This window comes from Podarcis cretensis, assembly GCF_951804945.1.
Source record: "Podarcis cretensis genome assembly, chromosome: 4".
Taxonomy (NCBI): Eukaryota; Metazoa; Chordata; class Lepidosauria; order Squamata; family Lacertidae; genus Podarcis; species Podarcis cretensis.
The window spans coordinates 53,040,177-53,065,669 of record NC_137173.1 but is presented as its reverse complement, the minus strand read 5'-3'; the positions used below and the strand labels follow the sequence as shown (position 1 = coordinate 53,065,669).

Sequence of the window (25,493 nt, the reverse complement as noted above, 5' to 3'; positions counted from 1 at the left end):
CTTTGCCAATTTCCCATTGTATGTGGGCTGTGTTGAATGGGAGTCACACTCAGAGTAGACCTGCTGAAATAAATGGACATGACGAACTTAGGTCTATTCATTTCAATGGGTCTACTCTTGGGTAAAATGTTTTGCTTTCTGACTTTAGTTGTGCTGAACAAGTACAAGTTCACTGTAGGAAGGAAATCACTGGTATGTTGCTGTTTTCCTTCAGATTGCATGGGCTTTAAATAAAGGAATTAAACCAGACTATAAGCAGTATTGGGATGTAGAATTAGGCGTTACCTACATACCATGGGGTAAAGTTAAGCCTGAAGATCTGGAAAGCTTCTGTGAAGGAGGAATGCTGGACAATGAAACACTTAGTCCTGGTAAGAGATAAATATATGGAAAACAAATATTTATTTAAGAAAAAGTCTTACAAGTAAAATAATTTGAATCTGTTAAAAAAAGTCACTTGTTTTACTTTGCTTGCTTTGGGGTGGAACTTTAGGAGGTGCTTGTAAGTAGAACTTCGCTTGAATGTGAATCCCCTTGGAGCATGAAATCTAATTCAAACATAAATTCTAATACTTACTTGGTAGTGTGAAAGAGGGCTGATAATTAGGGAATAGCGAAGATGTTTATTTGGTCAATTTTTACCTGATTTGATGCTTCTGTACCTGCTTGTGGTTTGGAATGCAGCTCCTAGTCCAATTACACACATATGCAGATAATGCAGTACAGTTTCAGTGTGGACAAAAATAGTTATATTTAAAAGAATTTGATAAAATTTATATTTTGTGATGAAATCCATATTTTACATAAAAATAGTATGTTATGTATAAAGTGCATAAAATTTAAATGCAGAGTTTTGTGTGCGCTCTTTCAAAAAAAAAAAATCACATAAATGGAGCTGATTGGGACCTATGAGGGGCTGCAGGAGAAAGAGGAGTGTGAATTTTGGTTGTGTGAATGGAAGTCTGCTTGTGCAGTGTTGGATTCTACCCTACGTGCCTGTTATAAAGATAGATAATGGGGCTGCAAGATAAACATTTCAAACAAAGCTGTGCTTTTGCTGAACAAACTATATGTGCACATTCCAAAAATTGTCTTTTGTCACCATAAACAGATTCAGATAGTATTTGTGATTGCCATTGGGACAGATAAGTGGGTTGGCCATGATGTATACATATCGTCAGTTAATGCATTAATTAAATTAATGCAGACTTTACACTTGCATTGTAAGGCAGAAATTGAGATTAAATATATTGCATTCTTGTAATCGATGTTTATATCTTTCCTGTAGAATGGAAAGGAATTCCAAAAAAGTCAGAAAACCAAGTAGCCCAGAATGGAGGCGCGGGAGATGCTGCACACAATGAACAAACTTCTCCAGTTGCTAAAAATATGTCCGTTCAAATGCCTGTTCCTATGCCCACACCAATAACAGTGCCTCCGCCACAGGTAAGTTGTTTTTCTCTTTTTGATTTCTCATTTCTGCATATGGAAATTTTAAAGCTTGGTTCATCTTGTTGTTGAGAGGTAAGATGCAATTTCATGCACTGTTTTGACATGCTGACACACATACCATATGATGGTATTACAGTACATCTTTTACATGGTGAAAATTCACATTTGAAACATACAGCAAGATTTAGTACTAACTAAAAGTATACCTGATACAGAAGAAATATCAGAATTTGTTGCTTTGAAGGCACATTCAAATGAAGAAATCACGTGGTACAACCTGTTATAGTATCTTTGTTGTGTCAAAAAGCAATGTGAGAATTTAGCCTTAGATTGATTACATAAGGACTATAGGTTTAACTTAACCTGATAACTTGTTGACAAATTGGTTAAATGATGGCAAAACATGCAGGGCCATCAGCACTGAAACTGTTGATTTGTGTGTTAATCGCATTAGTTGAAAAGCAAACTTCATTGAAATCACTTCAAAAACACTTTCAAACAGTTCTTACAATTGTGCATAATATCTGATAAATTAACTGCTCTAAGATTTTATGCAAGTGAAATTGTCTTTCTCTTACCTATGATCAGTCGAATTATAGGTCTTTTATTGAAGATCCTATGCCAAGAGGTGAAGTTTAACTGTACAATCTAAAGATACCACTTAAAAGCAAGGAACTCTTTAAATCAGCTTTCACCAGCCTGTTACTCTCTAGATGTTTTAGACTATTTGTCCCATCGGTCGCAGCCAGCTTGGTGGTGCTGGCTGAAGCTAACGGAGTTGTGGCCCAAATTGTTTTGAAGGCATCAGGGTGAGAAAGGCTGGTTTAAATGCTGCTGGAGCTTGCTGTATTGCTTTTTATTCAGCACAGAACAATGCAAACGCATTCCTCATTTTTAAAAGTAACTTTTCTCATTAGCTAATGGCAGATTCTGAAATCACAACTACAAAGAAAGCTCCTTGTAAACGTTTGTGGTTCCTTATCTCCCATGTAAATGATTCCACTGAAAAAGAGTTTTAGTAAGATACAATGTCTACACATTATTTAGAGAGAGAGAGAATTCTAATAGTTGGCTCTGTTAAAATGTCACACAAAGTCTTCATGCTCAGTAAGTCAATATCTATGGAAAGCTGTAAAATTATTGGTGAGTAAATCTTTTCATTCTACTGTAGGTTCCACCACACCAGCCAGGACCTCCAATGGTTGGTACACTTCAACCACCTACATTTACCCCTCCCATGGGAATGCCACCTCCAGGATTTGGTCCCGGAGTTCCACCTCCACCTTTTTTGAGGCCTGGCTTCAACCCAATGCATTTGCCTCCAGGTAATTAAACATTCTCATAATTTTCATACATATGAATTGTGAATCTACTACAGCCTAGTGACATCCAGATATTTTGGACTCCATCTCCCATTATCTGTGACCAATGCCATGCTGCTTGGGGTGGATGGGAGATGTAGTTCAAAACATATGTAGGGCATCAAGTTGTGGAAGGGTGCTCCTTTCCTTTTAAGGAGAAGAGAAAACTCCCTGGAAAAGACCCTGATGTTGGGAAAGGTGGAGGGCACAAGGAGAAGGAGATGACAGAGGACAAGATGGTTGGACAGTGTTCTCGAAGCTACTAGCATGAGTTTGACCAAACTGCGGGAGGCAGTGGAAGAGTGCCTGGCATTCTCTGGTCCATGGGGTCACGAAGAGTCAGACACGACTAAATGACTAAACAACAACAACATAAAGGATTTCTGTGGTAGTGATGCTTTGTTATTTCTATCTTCGTAGGTTTCCTTCCTCCTGGACCACCGCCACCTATTAACCCCCCAGTTTCAGTTCCTCCGGTCTCTGTTCCTCCTTCTCCAGGAGTAAACATCCCAAACTGTAAGTCTAATTTGTTATGTTATTAAAGTTGATGGTAATGCAAGTGTATGCCATTTAAAATATCTCTGTTAATATCACTGTTCTAGCTACTGTGGCCAATATAAATGAAGACACTACAAAAGACTCTTCTGTGGGAAACCCCATTCCAACAGTAGTTTCTGCAGCTAGAGGAAATGCTGAAAATGCAGATGGCTCCAAAGGATATCCAAATGCTCTGCCACCTGTAACTTCTACAAGTATCTCAGCTTCTGTCACCCAACCAGTTCCACTCCTTGGTAAGTTCACTTTTCAGTTGCTGGATATATATGTGCTTTTGCTTTCTTTCAAAAGTACTTATTCTACTTTGTCAATAGTTAGGATTCAAAATTTTAGAAAGCAAAGTGTTTTCCTGTGTAATTTGGTGGGGAGTAAAGCATTTAACGGTGCAAGTACCCACTGTAAATAATGAAAGATTGAAGCAGTGATTCGGTATTGAGAAATGATTATGTTAGGTACGTTTTAATAAAACAAATCCAGAAGACTCAGGAAATATGTAAGTAGATTCAGGGTTCTGGGTTTACTTTCGCCAGAGATGTTTTTTTCCTGGTCACCCATGGCTGTGTATAGAAATATCTGAAACAAGAGTCAGTGTAGGTGTGTAGATGACCCTGAAGATGAACTGTTTTCTCCCTGCCTTTATTCCTTAAAATATTCATTCCCGCATTCTGCTGTCCCCTTAGCTTCTGGGATAACATCAGGACTGGGGGCTAAATGCATATCTCAGGCCTCTCCATAGGCTACACCCCCATTCAGGCTACTCTCTCTCTCTTCAGGCCACACCCCTATCTGGCCATTCTTTATGCCCTCCTTCAGTGTTTTTGGCTTACTGGAATCTGTCCTTAAACTATGGCAAGGACTCTTTGGGTAGAAAAGTATGTGTACATGCAAACAGAAACCTCTCACTTCTGTAGAGCTGGGATGAGGTTTACTATATCAAGATAAGAGTCACATCTGTTATTTCACCCACTTTTGCCTCTGACCCCAACCACTCACATGCAGCTTCCAGAATGTTCCCCTAGAAGCAATTCAGCCCTCAGACTGGAAGCAGGGTCCCTCCCTCTCACTTAGGTCCTCTCTCCTCCATGTTTCAGGATATATTGGTATGTGTAAGTTTGTATGCATAAGTTTGATTTTTGTTTTCAGTTACTTAGCATGTTTATCTGCTCAGCTACATGACATTTTGAATAAAAGACACACCATTTTAAACACTTTTTAAACTGGGCAAGTAGCTTTATGGTTGACACAAAGAGCCAGGCAATCAGTGGTGTGCAAAACATCTCCTGAAACCCAGAACAGGTTTCGCCTGAGCTCAGTTCCAAGCAGTAGCTTGTACATTTGCCCAAATGCAGTGAATGTGCTCACAACTACAATTAGGTACATCTGTACATATCCTAATATAGTCTGAACCTGAGCATACAAGAAAGATGTAACCATCTAATGGCATTGCTACCATTTCTTTCCTTCTACTCCTCGTCTGTTTCCTTATGTAAGAATTGTCTACCATTTTGTCACCTGAATTTCTCACCAGTGCAGACTTGCATGCCATACTCTTACACATTTCCAGGAAAGGGGATAATGCATTGAGAGTGGGGTTCTTTTTGGCCCAGAAGAATTCATTTATCATACAACTCTCAAATGTATCACGATCAGTTGCCAAATCACCTGAATTACTGCTTCCACAATTTTTTTGGGGGAAAGCATTGCTAAAATTGCACTTCCTTGGTTTGAAACCTTATCTCCACTTTGGAATATGCTAGCTGTTGGCAACCCATTGTGAATATTTTTCACAGCTTCGGTTGTATATAGAGCATTTCAAGCACAATATTGCCTTAATATGCCTATACATAAGGTTAATCAATCAATAATTTTATTTGTATGCCGCCTTTTCAAAGTCAAAAGGATGCTGAAGATGGCTTGTAACATATACAAAATTACATAACTACAAACATAACAAAAGTAGTCATAAGCAATAAACAAAACATCAAAAGGTACACAAACAAATTGAATAATTTCCATGTAAATCAAGATCCAAAATAGAGATACAAAGAATAAAGAGCAACAACAGTATCAACCCTGCCTCCAATAAAACGCCTTAAACAGTACCACTGCCTGAGATTCTCTTCAGCAGCCTCAGCTTTTGTAGCTGGAGTCAGTCAAGGCTCTGCCCTCCCAGGCCAGGTGGGAAAAGCCCTCAAGGCAGGGAGCAGGTCTTCCAGGACTCAAAGCCAAGATGGTTGGAAATCCCATATAATTGTACAAGCATAATTGTTGTCATCAGTGATTCTGTGTGTGAAAGAGAGTGCGGGGGGGGGGGAGATAAAATAAATATTTTTTGTAAATGTAAAAAATGATTACCCAAATGTCACAATGCCTGGTCTTGGGAAATATTCTAGGAAGACTAATTCTATAATCCCTGGTACTGTTGTGCTACATGAAAATCTGGAGGGAATTGAAATGTTTCCTTTTAAGCTGTACTGGAGCAAAGCAGTTAAGGGACTGATGTAAAAAACATCTGTGCAGTTATTCCTGGAAAGCTATATAGCTATCCAGCTGAGATATGGTACCTCAAGTGTTTTAACAAATTTTTATTTCTCTTGTTGAGTAGACTGCATTCTACACAAGCTAGATCAACATATCTAAGTTTATTTAAAGTAGTGTTCAGTTTTATGGGGAATGGTATGAGGACCTGCTTGACAGATCACAGTTCTGAGGCATTACAGGTGGAAATTGGTAAGATAAATGTCCCTGACCTCTGCATGGAATCAGACACATAACAATAAATTCAGAATACCTAAACATCTTGAGCCTAAAGAACTGCAGGAAGGCTATCAGCAATAGATGTCATCAAGACTACCAACTATCCGCAATTCATTCTTCTCCAGACTCTATCAGCTTTTTTGCTTACTTCCTGCAAGCATTAAATAAATTCTGAAATTACATGGCAGGCTTTGAAGGAAGGAAGGGAGAAAATTGGGTGTCATCAATATACTGGAGGTACCGCTCTTCAAAACTGACACCTATCTAATGCTTTGGCATCTTACACACATTGAACATAATGGAGGTCATATGACATACTGCAGTAATGATACCAACAAGAAGTACATTATTTGGGCCTCTCAGAAGTCTTTTGCAAAAAGCGGTGATTAATACTTCAGAGTGAGCTCATGCTCATGACACCTTGTATTCACTTGATCCGTTATATCAGTGGTCTTTGAAGTAGAAATTTAAAAAAACAAATCTGTTGATTACTTAACATGAATGGCTCAGGGCACAATCTCCGTGTCATATCAAGTTGTGCTCAGGAGTTGGATGAAGTGCAAGAGTATATGAATTGCAAAGGCACCACCAGCTGGCAGTCTCCTGAAAGGGAGATGGAATTTGCTTAAGTGAAAAATAAAAATGCAGAGAATCCACTCAAGATTTTACCTTCTTAATTACTTGTTTTCATCTGTCAATATGAGTCTTGACTTCTGTGCACAAATGCTTGCATGAGTTCTTCCAGGTATCCTATCTGGTGGTCATATTAAATGAAACAGATGTATTTAAACAGGGTTGGCCTGAGCCTTCCACATACAGTTTGGGTAAAGCAGAGCATCAGAGGATAGTGTACATTTCCAAAGATGTCGGTCTTAATTTCTGCTCTCAGTCTGATGAGGTGTAGAATGTCTTGATGTTTCAGAAAGCAAATCCCATTCCTTCATGGTCGTTTGCAATATTCACTGTTGACAAACAGCTGCCATTTAATGAAGTTGTATATATATATTGAATAAGTTAACTCAGACTTGATCCAGATTTTACAATGTGAGGCATGGCTGAACAGCTGCTGCTATATGGTTGGAGCCGCATGCTGCGCCAGTGTTGAAAAGTACTGATGTGGTTGAGGCATATTATGTGGTCCCTGTGCTAGCAAAGTACGCCTGGAAGCCTGCCACTTTTACTGGCATAGGAACTTGTATGCAGTCTGCTGGATCCACATATCTACTCTTCAAAATGAGCCTGTGGTCTGGAGACAGCTCAGTTCAAAAATGATTTTCTAGCAGCAGTATCCTCGCATTTATAATACCTGAATCCTCTTTAAGAGCAACTGGATTCCAAGACCCTATGTATATTGTGTAGTTATTTCTGGGTGCCACCAACAACCTAAAGGTGTGTGGAAGCGGCTTCTGCTAGGTCTTTCATTCAAGGCCTGTGAAAGCTAAACTAGTTTCTATGCAGTAATTTTAATGAAAAGCTTTCGCAGATTTTTAAAGTTGCTGGGATTTCAAATAGCATATAAGTTCATGTTTTAAAGGCTATGAAATCATAGCTTAAGAAAATTCTGAGAAACATAACTTAATATGAAAGCTGCCTAAACTACTGGTGGGAGAGAATCTTCTGCACAGGGAACAACATGGAAGAATGCATCGCACATGAATGGAAAACAGGAAGATTCTTCTGAGGAGACTACACAGAGTCGCTTTTGCTTTGAGTATCTTATGTAGACACATTTCTGGCAACATCCCAAGCATTTTCAAGTGACATGCCAGCTCTACCATGTAGAAATGTGACATACGGAATATAATGCTTTCCAGATGTGTCAGGAAAAAGGGTCCTAGATTGCTGCCATTTTTACAGATACAGTTCCAGAAAGGTTGGGGTGACTGATCCCCCAAGTAATGTTTCCACATGGGAATGCGGATTTGATAGCTTAAAAAAGTTGAATCGCAAATAATCCACAGTTTTATGAGTTTAAATGATTAAACAAGTGTGTGATGTAACTTTGAATTGAAATACACATAAACATTGGTTCACAACACCACATTGCTTCTGTAAATGTTGACAGGAAGTAACTGAAATTCTGCACTAAGAAAATATGAACTCTGTAACCTGCATGAATTATGCAGCTAAACCATATACATAATTTTGTATAATTTATTTTGTTCATGATCCGAAAGGGGAAGCATAAAGTCTAGGTCTAAGATTCCTGTTGCTTTTCAGACATTCAAAGTTCTGTGATTGTTCAAAGTGATAGGAATTCAGTTACAGTACAATTTCCAACTCAAGGTGACTGATAACATTACATTATTACACTATTAGATTTTTGCAAATTGTTTCTGGGTTAATATCTGAGTTTTTATTAATGTTTTCTCATTTGAACAGCCTACGTTAATTAATTTGTTGGTCATGTGTTTCTTTTTAAAAAAACATTCAGAGACTTAAGATAAACGATGAGGCACTCTGGGAGGGGGGGAATTATTTCAGTTACTCAGTGATACTCAAGAATTATTTTGTTCAGCTTGTCAAAGACATCCCATAATTGTGAAGCTATCAGTCTACTAGCTGAAGATTCCATATCAAATGACACAGTTCTTCTGGTTGCATTCTAATTATGAATTTCCACAAATTTTCTTTTTAGCTTGTCATCTTTTCTGTTACTTGTGAAATGTGTTTCATTTATGTTCTGCTTGTTACTTAATGACTTACAATGAAATGAAAAAGTTTTTGTTCTAAGCAAGCACTAAAAGTAATTAAATTAAATAAACTAGAAGTTTATTAAATGAGTAACAGGGAGGTAGATTTCAGAAGACTATGTTGATCCTGTTATTATCTGAGTACCTTAGCCCAGGATTGGGAAGATATAGGTTGGGATCCACAGGTAGAGCTCTGTGTGAACTGCAGTAGATTGGCTAAGATTTCTGTCTCTCATAACAGTCACTGCAAAATGGCTCTCCTCACCCCATAGTATATTGCTGAAATGAGGATAGCTTGAGGTAATGAGTGGATGTTTGTGTGGAAGGACTACGAGTTCTGTTCAGTTCTGATACTCAAAACAAATTCTTGGGCTCCAAATTATTTAATTGTGTGTCTTTTGCACCAGGTTCCAGCTGGTGGAACTTGAGGTCCTAGTACAAAACAAAGTCAATCCTGCAAACCTGGTGTCTGCTCACCTCTGCCTTGCTGTATTTTATATACATCCCCACTTTTCATACCCCAATAGTTGTTTAGAGAACTGGTTCTTCGCCTTATTCTTCCATGACTTATTTGCCAAGGGTTCCCCAACCACATTTTATGTGTTCTGCAATTATCACAGCCCTGTGTTCCACGTTCAGTACAATGTTTAGTTAGCATATCATCCTCTGTGTGGCACATGAGTACCATGGGGATAATCTTGCTGCTGTTTTTCACTCCCATCTCATGAGATAGGTGAACACTGAAATAAGTTCATGTGTCTAGGTTTCTGTGTATTGCTGTGTAGCACAGAATTCTTAAAGAAATATGAGTTGGAAATTTTATATAAACACATTCGTAAGTTTAGCAGTAGGAGACCCTGACTTGAAAATGCACAAAAACTCATTGTCAACCCCAAAAAACTTGTAGCAATGCGACAGGGGATTCAGTCTGCTACAGGAAAATGTTCAAAGTACTTGACCAACCAAATCACAGCAGGATTACAAAGTTCTTGGAAAGTTTAGCTGGGAAATACTATTGTCTTGGATACTGCAAGAAAACCTGCTTGTGTAAAATGCGTATGTGCTGTACACTTACCCCAATGTGAAAGAAATGCACCATGAATTCTCAAAACAATGATTATGAGAACTGGCCACAAGTCTTATAATTAACAGGAAACTCTGGAATAGAGAACAGGTGTGAATGTAGTATTTCTCCAAGTCAAAGCAAATTGTCATCACCACTATATCTTTAATGTGTCTAAAGCATATTTAATAGTCATCCATCAGTAAACAATAACTTGGTCCAAATGAGTGTATTAGCGCTGTATAAAGCATGGTTTCTGCTGTAATGGCCAGTGCACAAGAATGTTAAATTGGGTAAGAATGGTGTGCAAGCTTTCAAGTTGTAACTTCCTTGCCAAGTCAGCCAAGTTGAAACCAAGCTAAAATTCTGTTGGAGAAAAAGCTAAGGTAGCTTGTGCCAGATATAATCAGTTCAAGCAAATAATTACAAAATATCATCTCTGTGAAATATTAACTAGGAGTGGGTTGGGATCGCTTACCTTTACTATTTAGCAAGCATATGAACTTTAATTCCTTGGCATGGCTTTCAAATCAGTGAACTTTTAATCCAAGGACAGAAATCTGAGAACTAGGTTTGTGCTAGGATAAATTATGGCCTAGTTCGTAATCTTTTCTGCATTGCTCTTGATATTTCAAGAACTGTTTGGATTCACTACATTGTTGCATTTCAGATATTTTGTGGTATTACAACAGTTGGTGCATATTTCATCTCTTAGTTTCATTAAGCCTAAGGTATTTTCAGTTTTATTGTTCTTTAGGATAGAGCATGAAAACATGCTGAACTCTTTATGTTGTGAATGCCATTTAGCTGTCACTTTGCCTATCATAACCTGAAAATGACTCCTAAGGGAAATTTACTAGTGAACTCTGTTGCTACATGGGAAAATAAGAAGCTTCCACTTCATGGAACAAATCTTATTATGACAAGTGCAAGAGGAACTTATAAGATAATTCTGTAGCGTATTGCCATCCCTTCAAAGGCGTGTTCTTTGCTTCAGCCAGCCTGGAATAGGCACCTTGCAGTCCTGTTCAGACTGTGTGGGTTCTTGTGTGAGGGGATGGTGAAATGATGCACACCCTAGCCTTTCCCAGCAGTTCTGTATGGTCCTAGAGGGTTTCCGTTTGAGACTGTCAATCCCCCTTTTTCTTTTGCATAAAATATCCCTGGATAGTGCAAGGAGAAATGTAACACATCCACACACCAAAAGTAAGTAGCATGAATCCCCAACCCTATTCCGTCCCTTTAGAATACCATTTACAGGCTCTTGGAGACTTGAGGAGCCTGCTTAATCTTCTCTCTGGTTTCCTCTGTCTTAGTTACTCTGAACCACAGAATTAAATGATGACTTGCATAGTTTACCTGATGTTGGCTCATCTGTTGTTAGATTCCAGTTCTCACCAGCCTCAGCTTAGCATGGCCATTGGGGATAATGGAAGCTGGAATCTAGCAATATCTGGAGCTCCACACACTAGCCTCACCTGATTTAAACCCTCTCCCCTTCTCTGGGGTGGAAAATTTCAGATTTTTACCATAGGTGATTGAGCAGTAGCTTGGCTTCCTACCCCCGCCTCCCAAAACTAACCATAGCAAGCAAGAAAAGTTACTGTTGTGGTTGTTCCATGTGAAACTGGAAATACCATCCCTAAAACTGGGTGGCCTAGTTTTTAGTATTATTTCTGCAGGCTTAATGGTCATTAACATTCCATAAAACTTAGAAACTCACAAGTTCTTGCAGGCACGTTTTTAAAAAATGTTTAGAATCTTAAAAACTATTTAAACCTAGGTAGAATATATATACAAGCTACTTCCTTATTTTTAGTGGCTGCCTTTGGTTTCCATACCGATAGGCATTTGACCAAAGGGACGCAGGTGGCACTGTGGCCTAAACCTCTGAGCCTCTTGGGCTTGCCAATTGGAAGGTTGGCAGTTTGAATCCGTGAGACAGGGTGAACTCCCATTGCTCCCAGCTTCTGCCAACCTAGCAGTTTGGAAGCACACTAGTGCAAGTAGATAAATAGGTACTGCTGTGGCAGGAAGGTAAATAGCGTTTCCATGTGCTCTGGTTTCCATTACAGTGTCCCGTTGTGCCAGAATTGGTTTAGTCATGCTGGCCTCATGACTCGGAAAGATGTATCAGGACAAACACTGGCTCCCTCAGCCTGAAGCAAGATGAGTGCCACACCCCATAGTCGCCTTTGACTGGACTTAACCATCCAGGGGTCATTTACCATTTCCCTAGGCATTTGACCACTTGACTATACAGTTAAAGAGAATGATGACACTGAGAAGTTATGAGATCCCCATGGTTCTTCTGAAAAATACTTATCAAGCTTGTTCCTACTTAAAGGTGACAGGAAGCTGAACAGTTGCCAATTCTTTAGAAGCTTTAATTCTTTAGAAGCTTACTATCAGCCCACCTAGAAGACTCTTGGTAATATGAATAGATTGTCAAAAAGTTGCTATGTGTGAGTGTCTGGAGGTGGTTGGAGGATGGATGGCAGCTAACAGATGGAGGTTGAATCCTGACAGGACAGAAGTACTGTTTTTGGGGGACAGGAGGCAGGCGGGTGTGGAGGACTCCCTGGTCCTGAATGGGGTAACTGTGTCCCTGAAGGACCAGGTGCGCAGCCTGCGAGTCATTTTGGACTCGCAGCTGTCCATGGAGGCGCAGGTCAATTCTGTGTCCAGGGCAGCTGTTTACCAGCTCCATTTGGTACGCAGGCTGAGACCCTACCTGCCCATGGACTGCCTCGCCAGAGTGGTGCATGCTCTGGTTATCTCTCACTTGGACTACTGCAATGCACTCTATGTGGGGCTACCTTTGAAGGTGACTCAGAAACTACAGCTAATCCAGAATGCGGCAGCTAGACTGGTGACTGGGAGCGGCCGCCGAGACCACATAACACCTGTCTTGAAAGACCTACATTGGCTCCCAGTACGTTTCCGAGCACAATTCAAAGTGTTGGTGCTGACATTTAAAGCCCGAAATGGCCTCGGTCCAGTATATCTGAAGGAGCGTCTCCACCCCATCGTTCTGCGGTCATCGACACTGAGGTCCAGCGCCGAGGGCCTTCTGGCGGTTCCCTCACTTCGAGAAGCCAAGTTAACAGGGAACCAGGCAGAGGGCCTTCTTGGTAGTGGCACCTGCTGGAAAAAGGTTTAAAATTTGCAGGACTAAAAGACTACTATGCTTTTGAGCATACATGTCAGATGAAATGTTAGGCCATTTTGGAGAGAGACCATTTTGGGTCTGATCAAAGTTTGTTTCCTTTAGTACAACTCTGATTTTGTTATGTTAAAAGAGGATAAAATAACTGCTAGTTGCTATTCTGGGGAGGGAGTGGGGACTCATACTTTCATGTGTTATCTCTCTCTCTTGGAATTGCTAGAAGAAATACAAATTTATTTGCCTGTTCTCTGCCCATTGCATTGGCTGCCCGTCTACTACCGAGCCAGGTTTAAGGTCCTTGCATTTATGTCTAGGGCATCTTGTGGGTTGCCATATAACCCAGTGCAGTCACTCAGATCCTCTGCCATTGGTTGTCTCCCAGGTTGGCCAAGCTCATTTGACATCAACACAAAAGTGAGCCTTTACTGTCATCGGCCCAGTCCTGTGGAATAGATTCAGCACGCACCTTCTGTTTCATGCTTTGCAAATACAGTGGTACCTTGGGTTGCATATGCTTCAGGTTACAGACTCTGCTAACCCAGAAATAGTACCTTGGGTTAAGAACTTTGCTTCAGGATAAGAACAGAAATCGGGCTCCGGTGGCGCGGCGGCAGCAGGAGGCCCCATTAGCTAAAGTGGTGCTTCAGGTTAAGAACAGTTTCAGGTTAAGAATGGACCTCCGAAATGAATTAAGTACTTAACCCGAGGTAGCACTGTACAGAATTTTTTTGTATTCCACCTGGCTTATGCCAGCAAACAGGAACCGATGTCAGCTACTGTTGTGCTCTCTTGCACCTCTGTTCAGAACTAATAGGAGGGTACATACCTAGTCCAATGAAATATGAACATTATGAGGGGGCTAAGCCAGTGCAAACAGGAGCTAAGCAGGAAAAGCAGAACAGCCTGTCATGCATTATGGATTATTATTGTTTTGTATTTTTACTGAGCCTTTTCGCAGGTGCCATAGGCAGTAATGGTGAGCACACTGGTGTTTATGCCCACCATATTGGCAACCTTTGAGCTGAATACACTAATTCTCATCTTTGTATATGTGTTTGGTATTTGTACGTGTGTCTAATTTTTTTTATCCGACTTTGAGCTTTATACAAATCCAAGATGTGTGTGCTATGCCATATAGATGACATGCAGAACTGACTTTGTAGGACTACAGTATAAAAAGTTTTGGGGGGAGGAGGCTGCAGAAAGCTACTTTGGACTGTGTACACAAACAGGGGAGTTAATTTATTTGTGATGAAGATTTCATTTATAACAAAAGCCCTCCCTTCTGTTGCATTTCTTTTAACTATATTTGGGTATGATTCATCTGAACTGGAGCACTCTTTAATCCTACCAAATGCAAGGGGAGAGTTACCTGCTTAAATATATTGTGTTAAAATAAATGGGACTTAAATGAGCTTAATGTTGAGTGAAAATGCTGGTACTACATGGGGGAAGGCAGTTGTGTTGGAGCAAAGGTTGGTTGAGAAAGTCAGGAATAAGTCCTGCAGTGTGTGAATTGCTTAGGAGATTGTAGGTTGCAGCTTGCTGAAGCAGCAGAGAAATAGAACATATATTGCATCCATTTACAACTTTATTTCTTTTGGTTTGCCAGGTACTCAAGGAGTTACACCCAGCCCTGTGATTGGGCTACAGACACCTTCCACGGGCCTTTTGGGTGCACGGCCTGGTTTGATACCACTCCAGCGACCCCCAGGAATGCCACCGCCTCATCTGCAACGGTTTCCAATGATGCCACCTCGGCATATGCCTCCCCATATGATGCACAGAGGCCCACCTCCAGGCCCAGGAGGTTTTGGGATGCCTCCGCCTCATGGGATGAAGGGCCCTTTCCCCCCACCTGGCCACTTTGCAAGGCCCGGTGGAATGCCTGGAGGAGGGCCTGGTGGACCCGATGACCGAGATGGAAGACAGTTCAGGAATGACAGGCAGCCATTTACTCCAAATAGAGACCAGGAAAGGTTTGGAAGGAGGTCTTTTGGAAATCGGATAGAAAATGAACGGGACCGCTATGGTAACCGCAATGATGACAGAGATCATGAACGCCTCGGTAATCGTGAAAGGAGAGAATGGGGAAGAAGAAGCCCTGAACGTGATAGACACAGAGACTTGGAGGAACGAAATAGGCGTTTCAGTGGACAGAGAGAGAGAGATTCTAGAGATAGGGAATCTCGCAGAGAAAAGGACGAAAATCGAGGAAAGGAGAAACCAGAGTTGACAGACAGGGTAGATGGTGTTAAAAACCATGAACCCCAGAGCAGCAAAGTGGAAAATACAGACTCTGTTCCAGAACTTAAAAAGGGGGAGGCTGAACCCACAGGTGCAAAACCTGCTGAAGAGTTAACATCTGAGACTACCTCATCTCTTGAACAACCTGAAGAGTCTACTGGCTCAGTCACAGAGGCTCCTCGCTAGACTGGAATACTTGTTAAAAAAAAAGTGACATTGGAGTGTAGAGCTTTAGAGTTGTACAGTATGCTGTATATTTGCTTTTGCTATTTCACAACTCCTCCATAGTTTATGGGATATGTAAGCAATTTGATTGCTTCCCTTCTATTTAAATAGCTACAAAAATAACACAAAAGAAATGAATAAACCATTACCCTTTTTTTGCTGTAACTTTTTAAAAGTTTTGACTTTAAAAAGTTTACAAGTCAGAATTAGAAGTGCTATTTTTTTTAATTTAAGTGAAGGTAACGGTAAAAGCTCCTAAAAACAAATAGGGATGTGTTTTTAATAAACTCTATTTTCATAACAAACTTTAATGTGTGCTATTCTTCCTACACTGCACAGAAGTGGTAAAGGATTGTTCAACATCTTAAAGTTTGAACTGTTAATGCTGTACTGGAGTCTAAATTAGACTTTGTTTAAAGCTGTTAAAACATGTTTGTGTAACAGTTCACAAAAATGAAGTATATGTGGTAGTTATGTTCTTAGATTTCTGAATTTTAATTAACATGACTATTCTAGATGGAAAAAATAGCTCTTAAATGTTTCAAGAGGAAACCTAGTGTTTGCAGTGAAATCACTTTTATTTGTTTTTGTTTTTCCTCACCATCCAAGAGATTTTGTGGTAAATGTTGCCCTAAAAAAAGTTCAACATTGCGTCCTGTGGAAAGCACACATTTTTTGTAATTTAATTCATTGTGTTTTTGAGGGAGGTAAGGCACCAAATTACCACTATATTCCAATCTGTTTTTGAATGTTCTCTCTCCTGTTTTGTCTACTACATAACTACTGTCAAATTGCTTGTAACAAGCTAGAGGAGGAAGTATTGACTTATTAGCCCCTCTGCTGCATTCTGAAATGCAGGCAGTACTTGGCAAATTGAAAAATTACATCACCCCATGGTTTGACATGCTCAGTTCAGTTACTGTTCCCATTCAGATGAGTTTTTTCCCTTAATTTTTTGGGAAGTGGAATGTGAGGTAGGTAAGTTATCTTGCAGTGGTAGAATAAAGAGAAACTTCATATACTTGTGACATCGATTTCCATGCGTTGACCTTTGTTTCTATGCTAGTAGCCACTTAGGAAATGCACCAAAACTCAATTTTAAAAAATAGTTAACTATTTCATGAAGTAGGAAACGGAACAGGCATGAAATTGCAACTGCTTTTTGAAATTTGACATCGGTAATTTACCTCTTAAAACCTACGGCTATGATTGAACATGATCTTTTAACAATTAAATTATGCAGGCCAGGTAGAGAATATCTTCCTCCAAATTCTATGGAGAGCTAATTTAAACTGTGTTAGAATGTAAAGCCCAAGTAAGATTATATAATTTAATCCCCATGTTTACTGACAGTAGTTGTCACTGTTACTTTGAGAGCCAGTATGTCACCTGCCTTGTTTTTAACACAATTTGACAAAGCTATTGTCAAGGTTTATTTGAAAATAAGTACAATATACCCAAGCTTATTTCAAGGCAACTCTGCAACCTAGAGCGCTTCAGGTAAGATTGTCAGTCTTGGTGAGCAAGGGTCTAACCTGCTCAAGCATGTAAACAATTGCCAAACCTTCAAGAGAGCTATATAGAAAAAAATGTGCTTTCTGTGTGCCTCTTGCATTAAAGGGTTTTAGCCAATACCCTTCTCCAAAGCAGGCAGTCACATTAATATTGACATGTTCGGCACATAGCATTTACCATTTATTAAGCATGTTCATCTGCAATATCTACCGCTCTCACTTTGTGTGATGTTGGTATGAATTTCTACTAAGGTTAAGAACTTTTGTTAAAATGTCAAATAGAATATGGCAAATATGTATAGCAATAGCTAGACATGGTGGAAACAAGTTTTTTATATGCACAGTAGCCCTCTGCAGCTATGCAGCTGAACAAAGCACAGTTTAGCTATTTCAGATAGCTCAAAGTGGTTGTTGCTGAGACAAGACTGCTCCTGTAAGACCATACACTATCAGTCTCCCTATATGTTTTCTATGAAACCCAAGCTACTCCATATTGCCTAAATAAGGAAGAATATAAAGATTTAGAACCTGGCTTCTACAGGAAGTAGGAATGTCTACTCTGTAGCTATAACTCACAATCCCAAGATGCAGATCTTTTAAATAAGCCACGGCATTCTCTTATGTCCTCTCCAACAGCTCACAAGAAAGGCAGACTCGGCTATCTCACTTGCAGCAATTAGTTTGTCACAGATTACGTTTGATTGGAGTCAGTAACAGTAGACTTCAGAAGCAATTTTTCATTTAATGATTGGGTTTATCTCCACTTATCTGATGTACTGGAATCGATGAGAAGTCACCCCTCCCCATTGGAAACGCTGATGTGAGAACTCACTAGGTTTTTACCATATTTAGAGCAAAGCATTCAGGACTAGGGTTCTCTCAAGCTAGCTTGTTTATGCCACTATCAGGTAATTTCAGTTGTCCAGATGTGATTAGATGATGAAATCAGCAGAGGGCTTTACCACCTCTATCAAAGTGAACTGGCGGTGCTTTGGTCCATCAAGGCAAAAATTCTTGAACTAATGTTCTACTGCCACTTTAATTACAAGGTATACAAAATAAGACAACTTATTGGTTTAAACCCCAATTAACAGAGCCGTAAGATTAAACAGTTGCTTTTTATCCTAAACAAAGCCAAATAATTGCTAGTTCTATAGGTACATTTACATTCTGCATGTAGGTTTTGGTATACAGTGCCACTGTCAAAGATCTTAAGCCTTGGCCAGTCCAATCACACCACAAGCTAGACGAGCACCAGCATTTCCAGTTTTCTTGCTCTCTTCATTTCCTCCTCTACCCAGATCATCAACTTTTTCATGAACCTAAAAAGGGATAGATAAGGTGGAGATTATTACATTAATAAATAATTTGAGGGAAAGTAAGTTTCAACCACATGGTGCAAATGGTCCAAGGCAGGATAAATACTATACATCAAATAATTAGTAATCTACAAATATAGAAATAACTAAGTTAGGAAATAAGTTGTTTAGGGGTAGTGGCTGTGTATTCCCACAAGGCTTGCTGCCACTCTGTTATGGGTACTCTACACACTACATATAGTCAACCAGATCTGGCTAGCTTCCCCATTAGGTTGACAGAACGCTTCCAAATTTGCACTTGCAGTTGAAAAGAACCAGCACCTCACCAAAAGCCTGTACTGAGTAGTGTATAGCAAAATATTTTAAGCGATAATTTTACAGCAGAAACACCTGCAGCTCTGCCCAAGTACATGCAATATTATAACGAACTGCTTCTCAAGCTAGGCTGAGAATGAAGCTTTGGAGCAAAGTGAGGAGCTCCTTAAAATACCTGGGATATTTCTTCACCTCAGAATTTATAACAAGACTCTGATCATGTGCAGTAATGCTCAGAAGAATTCCAGGCTTCCAATACACTTTAGCCCATTTCTGGTGCTGGTGATGCCCAACGCACCTACATTATGTAAGCAAGCATGTCTAAGGAGAATCAGAAGCAGCAACTCTGTGCCAAGACCTCTAGGTCAAAGTACTGAAGCAAACCATCCACAGGTAAAAAAATTATATTGATGTATTTTTCCAGAATTTGTAGGGAAGTTGCTCAAAGAAATACTTACCACCATAGTACGCCCGATAATGCAATGTGGCCCCGAGAGAGAAATAACATGGTCCTGTATTGATACTGTTGCTACACCTGAACCATCTGCAGTCACATTTCCAAGATCACCAACATGCCTGGAATAGTTGATTTGATTTTATAAGCAGAATATGACCTGTAATGATTGCTAAATGCAGTTGACTGAGGTGCTACTGTGACACACAACTGCTGAAACATATGAAGCTGGTGCTTTTCAGCTTCAATAACTGGTACTTGAAATATATAGACAAGTGTTAAGATGATATTATAGCCAGCTCAAGCTGTCTACCCTAATTGTAAAAACTTCCACCAGTGTAACATGCAGTTATGCCTAAAAACACATCATTCCTACCTGACAATAAGCCATCACTAGTAAAAAATTATATAAAGTGATTGTTAATACTGGACAGTTTAATTTTTCCTGTTAAAGCCATTGTTTTGCTGAGTTTTTATCATGGTCTAAATACTGGAATTTTCGACCCATGTGCTTCCAATAGCTTCAGATGTAATGGCAACACAAGGAGAGGGATTTAGAAGCGTACAAAATTCCAGGAAATTCTGAAGAGTTCAGGTGGGGTCCTATATGTAATTTAGAATGGCCATTTTAAAAAATGAAAATTGTAATTCAAATGTACACAACTATTGATGCCTCTAATTGTATGGCTGTATTTTGCTTGTTCTAGTAGTGCCTGTATTAACATTTTTATTTTATGCAATGCTGAATAAAATATATGCAGGACAAATCTTTCTGTCTTCGAACTAGTGTGACACAGACCGTAGCACCCTAAATTTAGAAATTCAACACAGGGGACAGGGTTCTTCGCCTTAATGTTTTCTGTGCTTTATTTTAAATTATTTAATTTGAGAACACATCAGTAACCCTTTTGAATAAGAAGCAGTACTCGACACATCTATTCACCGCCTTTTTACCAATTCAGGAAGCTAAAAATTAGCTGTTGCCTTCAAGCCCTCCACCCCATCAGACCACTCTAATTGACTGTGTTGCAGCAAAAAATCACTGAATGTTCGCTAAATGATTGACCAACAGAGCAGTTGCATAACAAGGCAAGTTTGACTTATATTCTTAAGGTCTATGGACAGAAGTATCCTTCAGGAATGAACTGAGGAACCAAGTGAGCTGGGTGCCCACAATTATGAAAGCCAAACAGGCATCAGGAAGGACGAGCTATGAAGTAGGATCTGAGGAATGAATAGGAGGTGACAGAAAAAGCACACCACTGGGAGACAGGAAGCCTTGCAGTGTCTACAAACCGAAAGAGGTGTGGACCAGCGGTAGAACAGTAATACCCAGACACAACTGGCAGACTGTGCCACTGAAGAGATCAACAAATAAGAAAAGTTTAAGAAAAATGAGCATTAGTCCTTAATTTCTCCAGCGCTAGTACATACTCAGCTAGGAGTCCTTTTAGACACTATTGCTTGAATAAATAAGGGACAGTTTTTTTACTGCTAATTTCCAGTCCAGTTGTTTCTATAGTTATCCTAGATGTATTACAGTAAATAGAAAAAAGGGATGCCCCAAAAGTGAAATACACAGAATTTTAGGTCCCATCTACAGTTTTACATTTGTCTGCAGCACAGGAACCTATCCTGGTTCTTCACTGTGTTGGAAGAATGCACTGTTACTTGATGGGAAGCAAGCCATTATACTAGAAGGTAGAAGGTACTTCAAGATCATACACAAATAGGAAACTGTTTTATACTAAACCTTTCTTCATCTTCTGGTCCACCATGCATTTTCCCCTCAGGATTGAAGTGAGGGCCTGCACTGGTACATCCTATAAGAAGTTACCCGAAGTCAGTATTTTCCCCACATTATGCAAATCCATATATTATAGCTCTCAGGACTCAGCCTTAAACTCTTTTTCTTTTATAAACAAGATATTTTATCAGGACATAATCTAACACAATTTAAATTAAAAGTGTGAGGGAGAAGATGGTCAAAGTAACCTGTCTCCCTCCCTTTAGAGATTTGAAGAGTTCCTGTGTTTAATGCCTAGGCCAGTATCATGCACATCACAAGCTAAATACAAAACTGCTTCCCCAAGAGTGGAAGTGTATTTATTGCTTAGCAATCTAATATTTGCATTCTTAAGACACTATTGGCCATATATGTTTCTGCTGTTAGAAAACATTTTGTAGGTTGTAAGAGCAAAAGCAATAATGTTACCGTTTGTGTTGTCTCCAAATTCATGGACGTGGAACCCATGTTTTCCTGGAGTTAACCCACTAATACTTCCTGAAACAGTTACAGGTCCGTTACCCTGAAACAGATTAGTATGAATAGAAAGATTCAGACAAACCATCCATTTTAAAGTCCTTACATCTCCAAGGAAAATGACATTGTACAGAGGAGAGAACTGATTCTTCAAGCAATACATGCTTAAGTATGATCCTACAGTAGAATGTTGGCATAGTACTCAGCATGAACCTAGAAAATCTTACTGTCTTCATCTGAAGGCAGCCCTGTTTAGGAAAGCTTTTAATGTCTGATGCATTACTGTATTTTAATATTGTGTTGGAAGCCGCCCAGAGTGGCTGGGGAAACCCAGCCAGATGGGTGGGGTATAAATAATAAATTATTATCATTATTATCATCATCATCATTATTATTATTATTATTATCTTGGTGCCTACAGTCCCACAACTGGATTTTGGTGGTGTATCAAAGAGGTGTATTTGCTTGGAAACTTCTTATGCACACCTTGGTCCAGATAAGTGTCTCTCCAGTGACAGACAAGGGTATGATGCATGCGCTTATGGCAAAACCAAGAATGCAAGGTTTACACCTGCTATATGTTAAATGCTTTTTAGTGACCTCGATGGAATGCCTGACACTTAAAGCTTCGCATAAAGCAACGCTCATAACCAACAGCAATTCAAGTTGCTTAGTAAGTGTACATTTCGTAAACTAATCTCTAGGATGCCTTATAAACTTCAAACTGAAGATACAAATCAACATTTTGTTTCTGATTAAACTAGATTTGTTACAATGCTGCTTTGAGTAGCATTTTATCTTACTGGATTCACACAATCTCATTTTAATAAATGCATTCAGAAATGAAGCATTTCCCTGATAAAATGGTTAAACCTGTCTTTTCATTACCGCTGATAATTATATTTATTCCCTGCAATTCACAATTATAAGAAGGAACCTGAGGTCATGCATACGATGGAGTCTCTTGCTCCCTGGCAGTCAATGACCGTTCAGGTTCCAGGCTCTTTCTTCCAGAGGGAAGGGGCAGAAAAAGCTGCACATGTATTTCAGGTGCTGGCTGACGGTGAAACAGTGGATCCACAAAACCCTCTGCTGATCTGTAGAGTCTTCTGGCATAGCTGTTTAGTCCAACAGCAGTATTATTTAGGGTAGGCAGAAAGTGATATGCCCCATTTCAACCAGGGCCTCCTATGTTAGTAGTAATATAATGAAATCTAGGACGCAGGTGGCGCTGTGGGTTAAAGCCTCAGCGCCTAGGACTTGCCGATCGAAAGGTCGGCGGTTCGAATCCCTGCGGCGGGGTGCGCTCCCGCTGCTCGGTCCCAGCGCCTGCCAACCTAGCAGTTCGAAAGCACCTCCGGGTGCAAGTAGATAAATAGGGACCGCTTACCAGCGGGAAGGTAAACGGCGTTTCCGTGTGCGGCTCTGGCTCGCCAGAGCAGCGATGTCACGCTGGCCACGTGACCCGGAAGTGTCTCCGGACAGCGCTGGCCCCTGGCCTCTTGAGTGAGATGGGCGCACAACCCCAGAGTCTGTCAAGACTGGCCCGTACGGGCAGGGGTACCTTTACCTTTACCTTTAATGAAATCTAATCAACATGTCAAAGGTGCACATTGGTGTGTGTTTTAATTTTCTGGTTAGCTGTTTTACCAGATAAACATGCACATTAAATAGCCTTGGGCAAAATATTTCACAAACTTAGCTATGAATGATATGCAAGTCTGTGCTTACATTCCACTTAGGCAAGTATTTATCCCACAGCCTATTAGTGTTGACTGTAGTTATTCACTCCCTTCAGAGACGATTTGTTCACAACAGCAGGATACTGCTACATTAAATTAGAAATTGCATAGGATGCAAACCTGCTGAGGATGACAAGATGTAGCTTGAACTGTAACAAATAGTTTCTAGACTTCCACACCGCTACATAAAAAATATTATATGGAATCCAACAAAATCAGTACACCAGTATACATTACATGAAAATTAAAGAGATTTTACAGGGATATAATTATTTGGAATAAAGGCTGTGTTGTAGTTTGTAAGATGTTGTAATCTATCTTGAGGATCAAATGATCAAAAAGCACAAATGTTCGAAATCATTTTCTTCCTGCTTGCAATGCACTGCACTGTTGTCAGTGAAGTCTCCATAGAAATGTCTAAAAGCATGCAAGTATTTCCAAAGATACAGCAAAGTCCCTCAAATAGTCAAGCACCATCAGAACTTTTGGAGCCTAAACCGTGACACTAAAGGTTAAGGGTCAATGAATTCCATACTAGTTCTGAAATATACTGCCAAATGCAACAATATATAAATAATTCTCTTCTATCAAATTCCCATGTGCTCTCTCACTTAATATATTTGAAACTAGAAATAGTCATGGTGTCAATAAGGCAGCAATAGTTGACATGGTACTGTCCTGTTGTTCCCCAGCCTGCCCAATGTTCAGGAATGATGATCGGGGCCACCACACTGGCTACCCACCTGCCATAATGTATTGCTCTGTATATTACATTTACAGTCCTGCTAATATAGTAATATAGGCCAGCTCCCTCGGCCTATAGAGCGAGATGAGCACGCAACCCCAGAGTCATCCGCGACTGGACCTAACTGTCAGGGGTACCTTTACCTTTACCTAATACTAAACCTAATATTAAACCTCTTTGAACCAGACATGCTTTCTTCATAGTTAAAGGTAACTAGAGTAACAGATCTTTCTAAATGCATTCATACTATTATCTATAGCAGCTTTAAAAAAGATATTTATACATTTATTAAAACCTACAACACATAAAATACATATACACAAACTTTCAAAGATCTAGCACAAAGATCCTCATTCACTATTAAATACTTCATAGCTATGCTTCTGTCCTGCTATTCACATTATTTCAACGACGCGTTACATTTCCCCCTAGCTTATGCGTGTACATCACATGAACAAAAACCTTATACTTCTAAGTAAATTCAGGCAGAGGCTGCAAAACCTGTTTGCCCAGGAGATTAGAGTTCACAACTCTCACTCTTCCTTTTTCTCCCTCAAGAGCAAGTTGGTTTAAGTTACGCTTTCCAGCAGCCATGATTCAGCATATTGTCCCTTTTCTTTTGGGCAGGGAGGACAGAACCTAATTTGCAGCACATTCCCCTTTCTTTGGCTATGTATATAATAAAGAGAAGGGAAAGAAACAGGTGCCCCAGAGCAGCTGTGGGCAACGTTTGCCCAAAGGTGGCGCCAAGAGGAAGGGAAAGTGGCAGCCTGAAAGAGCCGAGATACTCATTCTACTGGTCCTGACGGAGGAAGCGAGTTATTGCACCTCAAAATACCTGCGGGTTTTGATTTTATGCAGAACTGGAACGAACCGGTTCCCCTTCCCTAGAAGCCTTCCCCACGACTTCCATCCCCTAAAAAGCCCACGAGTTGGCTCTTACGCTTTTTGTTTTGTAAATGGGCTAAAGTTCATTGGAACTCGCCCAGGTACCTCTTATCTAATCTGACCCCTGCCCGCCGGCCTCTCTCGAAGCCAGGTCACGCTAGGCAGAGGCCGCACGAGAGGCCTGGCCTGATGCCGCAGAGCCGCGGCGCTTGCTCTAGCTCCCACCGCTCGGCCCAAGGCTGCAGCCCCAGAGGCGGACAGGAGCGGCCCTGACTCCGGAGGGGAGGGCGGCCAGCGACCTTCAGCGCGCAGCTAACACCTGAGTGGGCGCAGCAGCCTCCTCCCGCCTCCCAACCCAGCCGCCTCGCGAGGGAAAGCCCGGCGGGAGCGCGCAGCCTGGAGCGGGACCAGGCGGCCGAGCAGCCTCACAGCGCCGGACACCCCGAAGGACGGGGAGCCGCTCCCTCAAGCCCGGCACTCGCCTTCTGCTCGAAGAAAATGACGCCTTTGACGGGGGAGTCGCCAGCCATGACGCAAACAGCCTTCTGCACCGCCATGTTCCTGCTCGCCTCAGAACCACCTCCGCCGCCGCAGCGCGCACGAACCTGATACCTAGCACTCGGAGCGCTTGCGCGACCTCAGCCGCAGCCCCCGCGCGCGTCGCTTTCTTATACCCTCCGGTTACAGTTCCTCCCTCCCAATCGCGGCGCTCGGATCGCATTCTACGCCCG

At 40.7% G+C, this 25,493-nt stretch overlaps 2 protein-coding genes across 3 annotated transcripts in view; one reads left to right on the top strand and one right to left on the bottom strand.

Moving 5' to 3' along the window:
- Window positions 1-16,550, top strand: part of SCAF4 (SR-related CTD associated factor 4) — a 43,308-nt gene extending 26,758 nt beyond the window's left edge. For both annotated transcript variants that reach the window (XM_079972017.1, XM_079972016.1), the window contains exons 15-20: window positions 215-371; window positions 1,289-1,446; window positions 2,624-2,777; window positions 3,234-3,329; window positions 3,416-3,604; window positions 14,663-16,550. In XM_079972017.1, coding sequence (XP_079828143.1) covers window positions 215-371; window positions 1,289-1,446; window positions 2,624-2,777; window positions 3,234-3,329; window positions 3,416-3,604; window positions 14,663-15,483 — 1,575 coding nt within the window. In that variant the 3' untranslated portion in view covers window positions 15,484-16,550. The remainder of the gene's footprint in view (window positions 1-214; window positions 372-1,288; window positions 1,447-2,623; window positions 2,778-3,233; window positions 3,330-3,415; window positions 3,605-14,662) is intronic.
- Window positions 16,551-18,056: 1,506 nt separating this feature from the next.
- SOD1 (superoxide dismutase 1) lies at window positions 18,057-25,414 on the bottom strand. The gene is made up of 5 exons (XM_079972106.1): window positions 25,245-25,414; window positions 21,340-21,433; window positions 20,878-20,947; window positions 19,129-19,246; window positions 18,057-18,358 (listed from the first exon to the last, which is right to left on the bottom strand). Exons 1-5 carry the CDS (start codon window positions 25,317-25,319, stop codon window positions 18,248-18,250), a joined length of 468 nt encoding a protein of 155 aa, XP_079828232.1. The 5' UTR covers window positions 25,320-25,414; the 3' UTR covers window positions 18,057-18,247.
- Window positions 25,415-25,493: the final 79 nt, after the last annotated feature.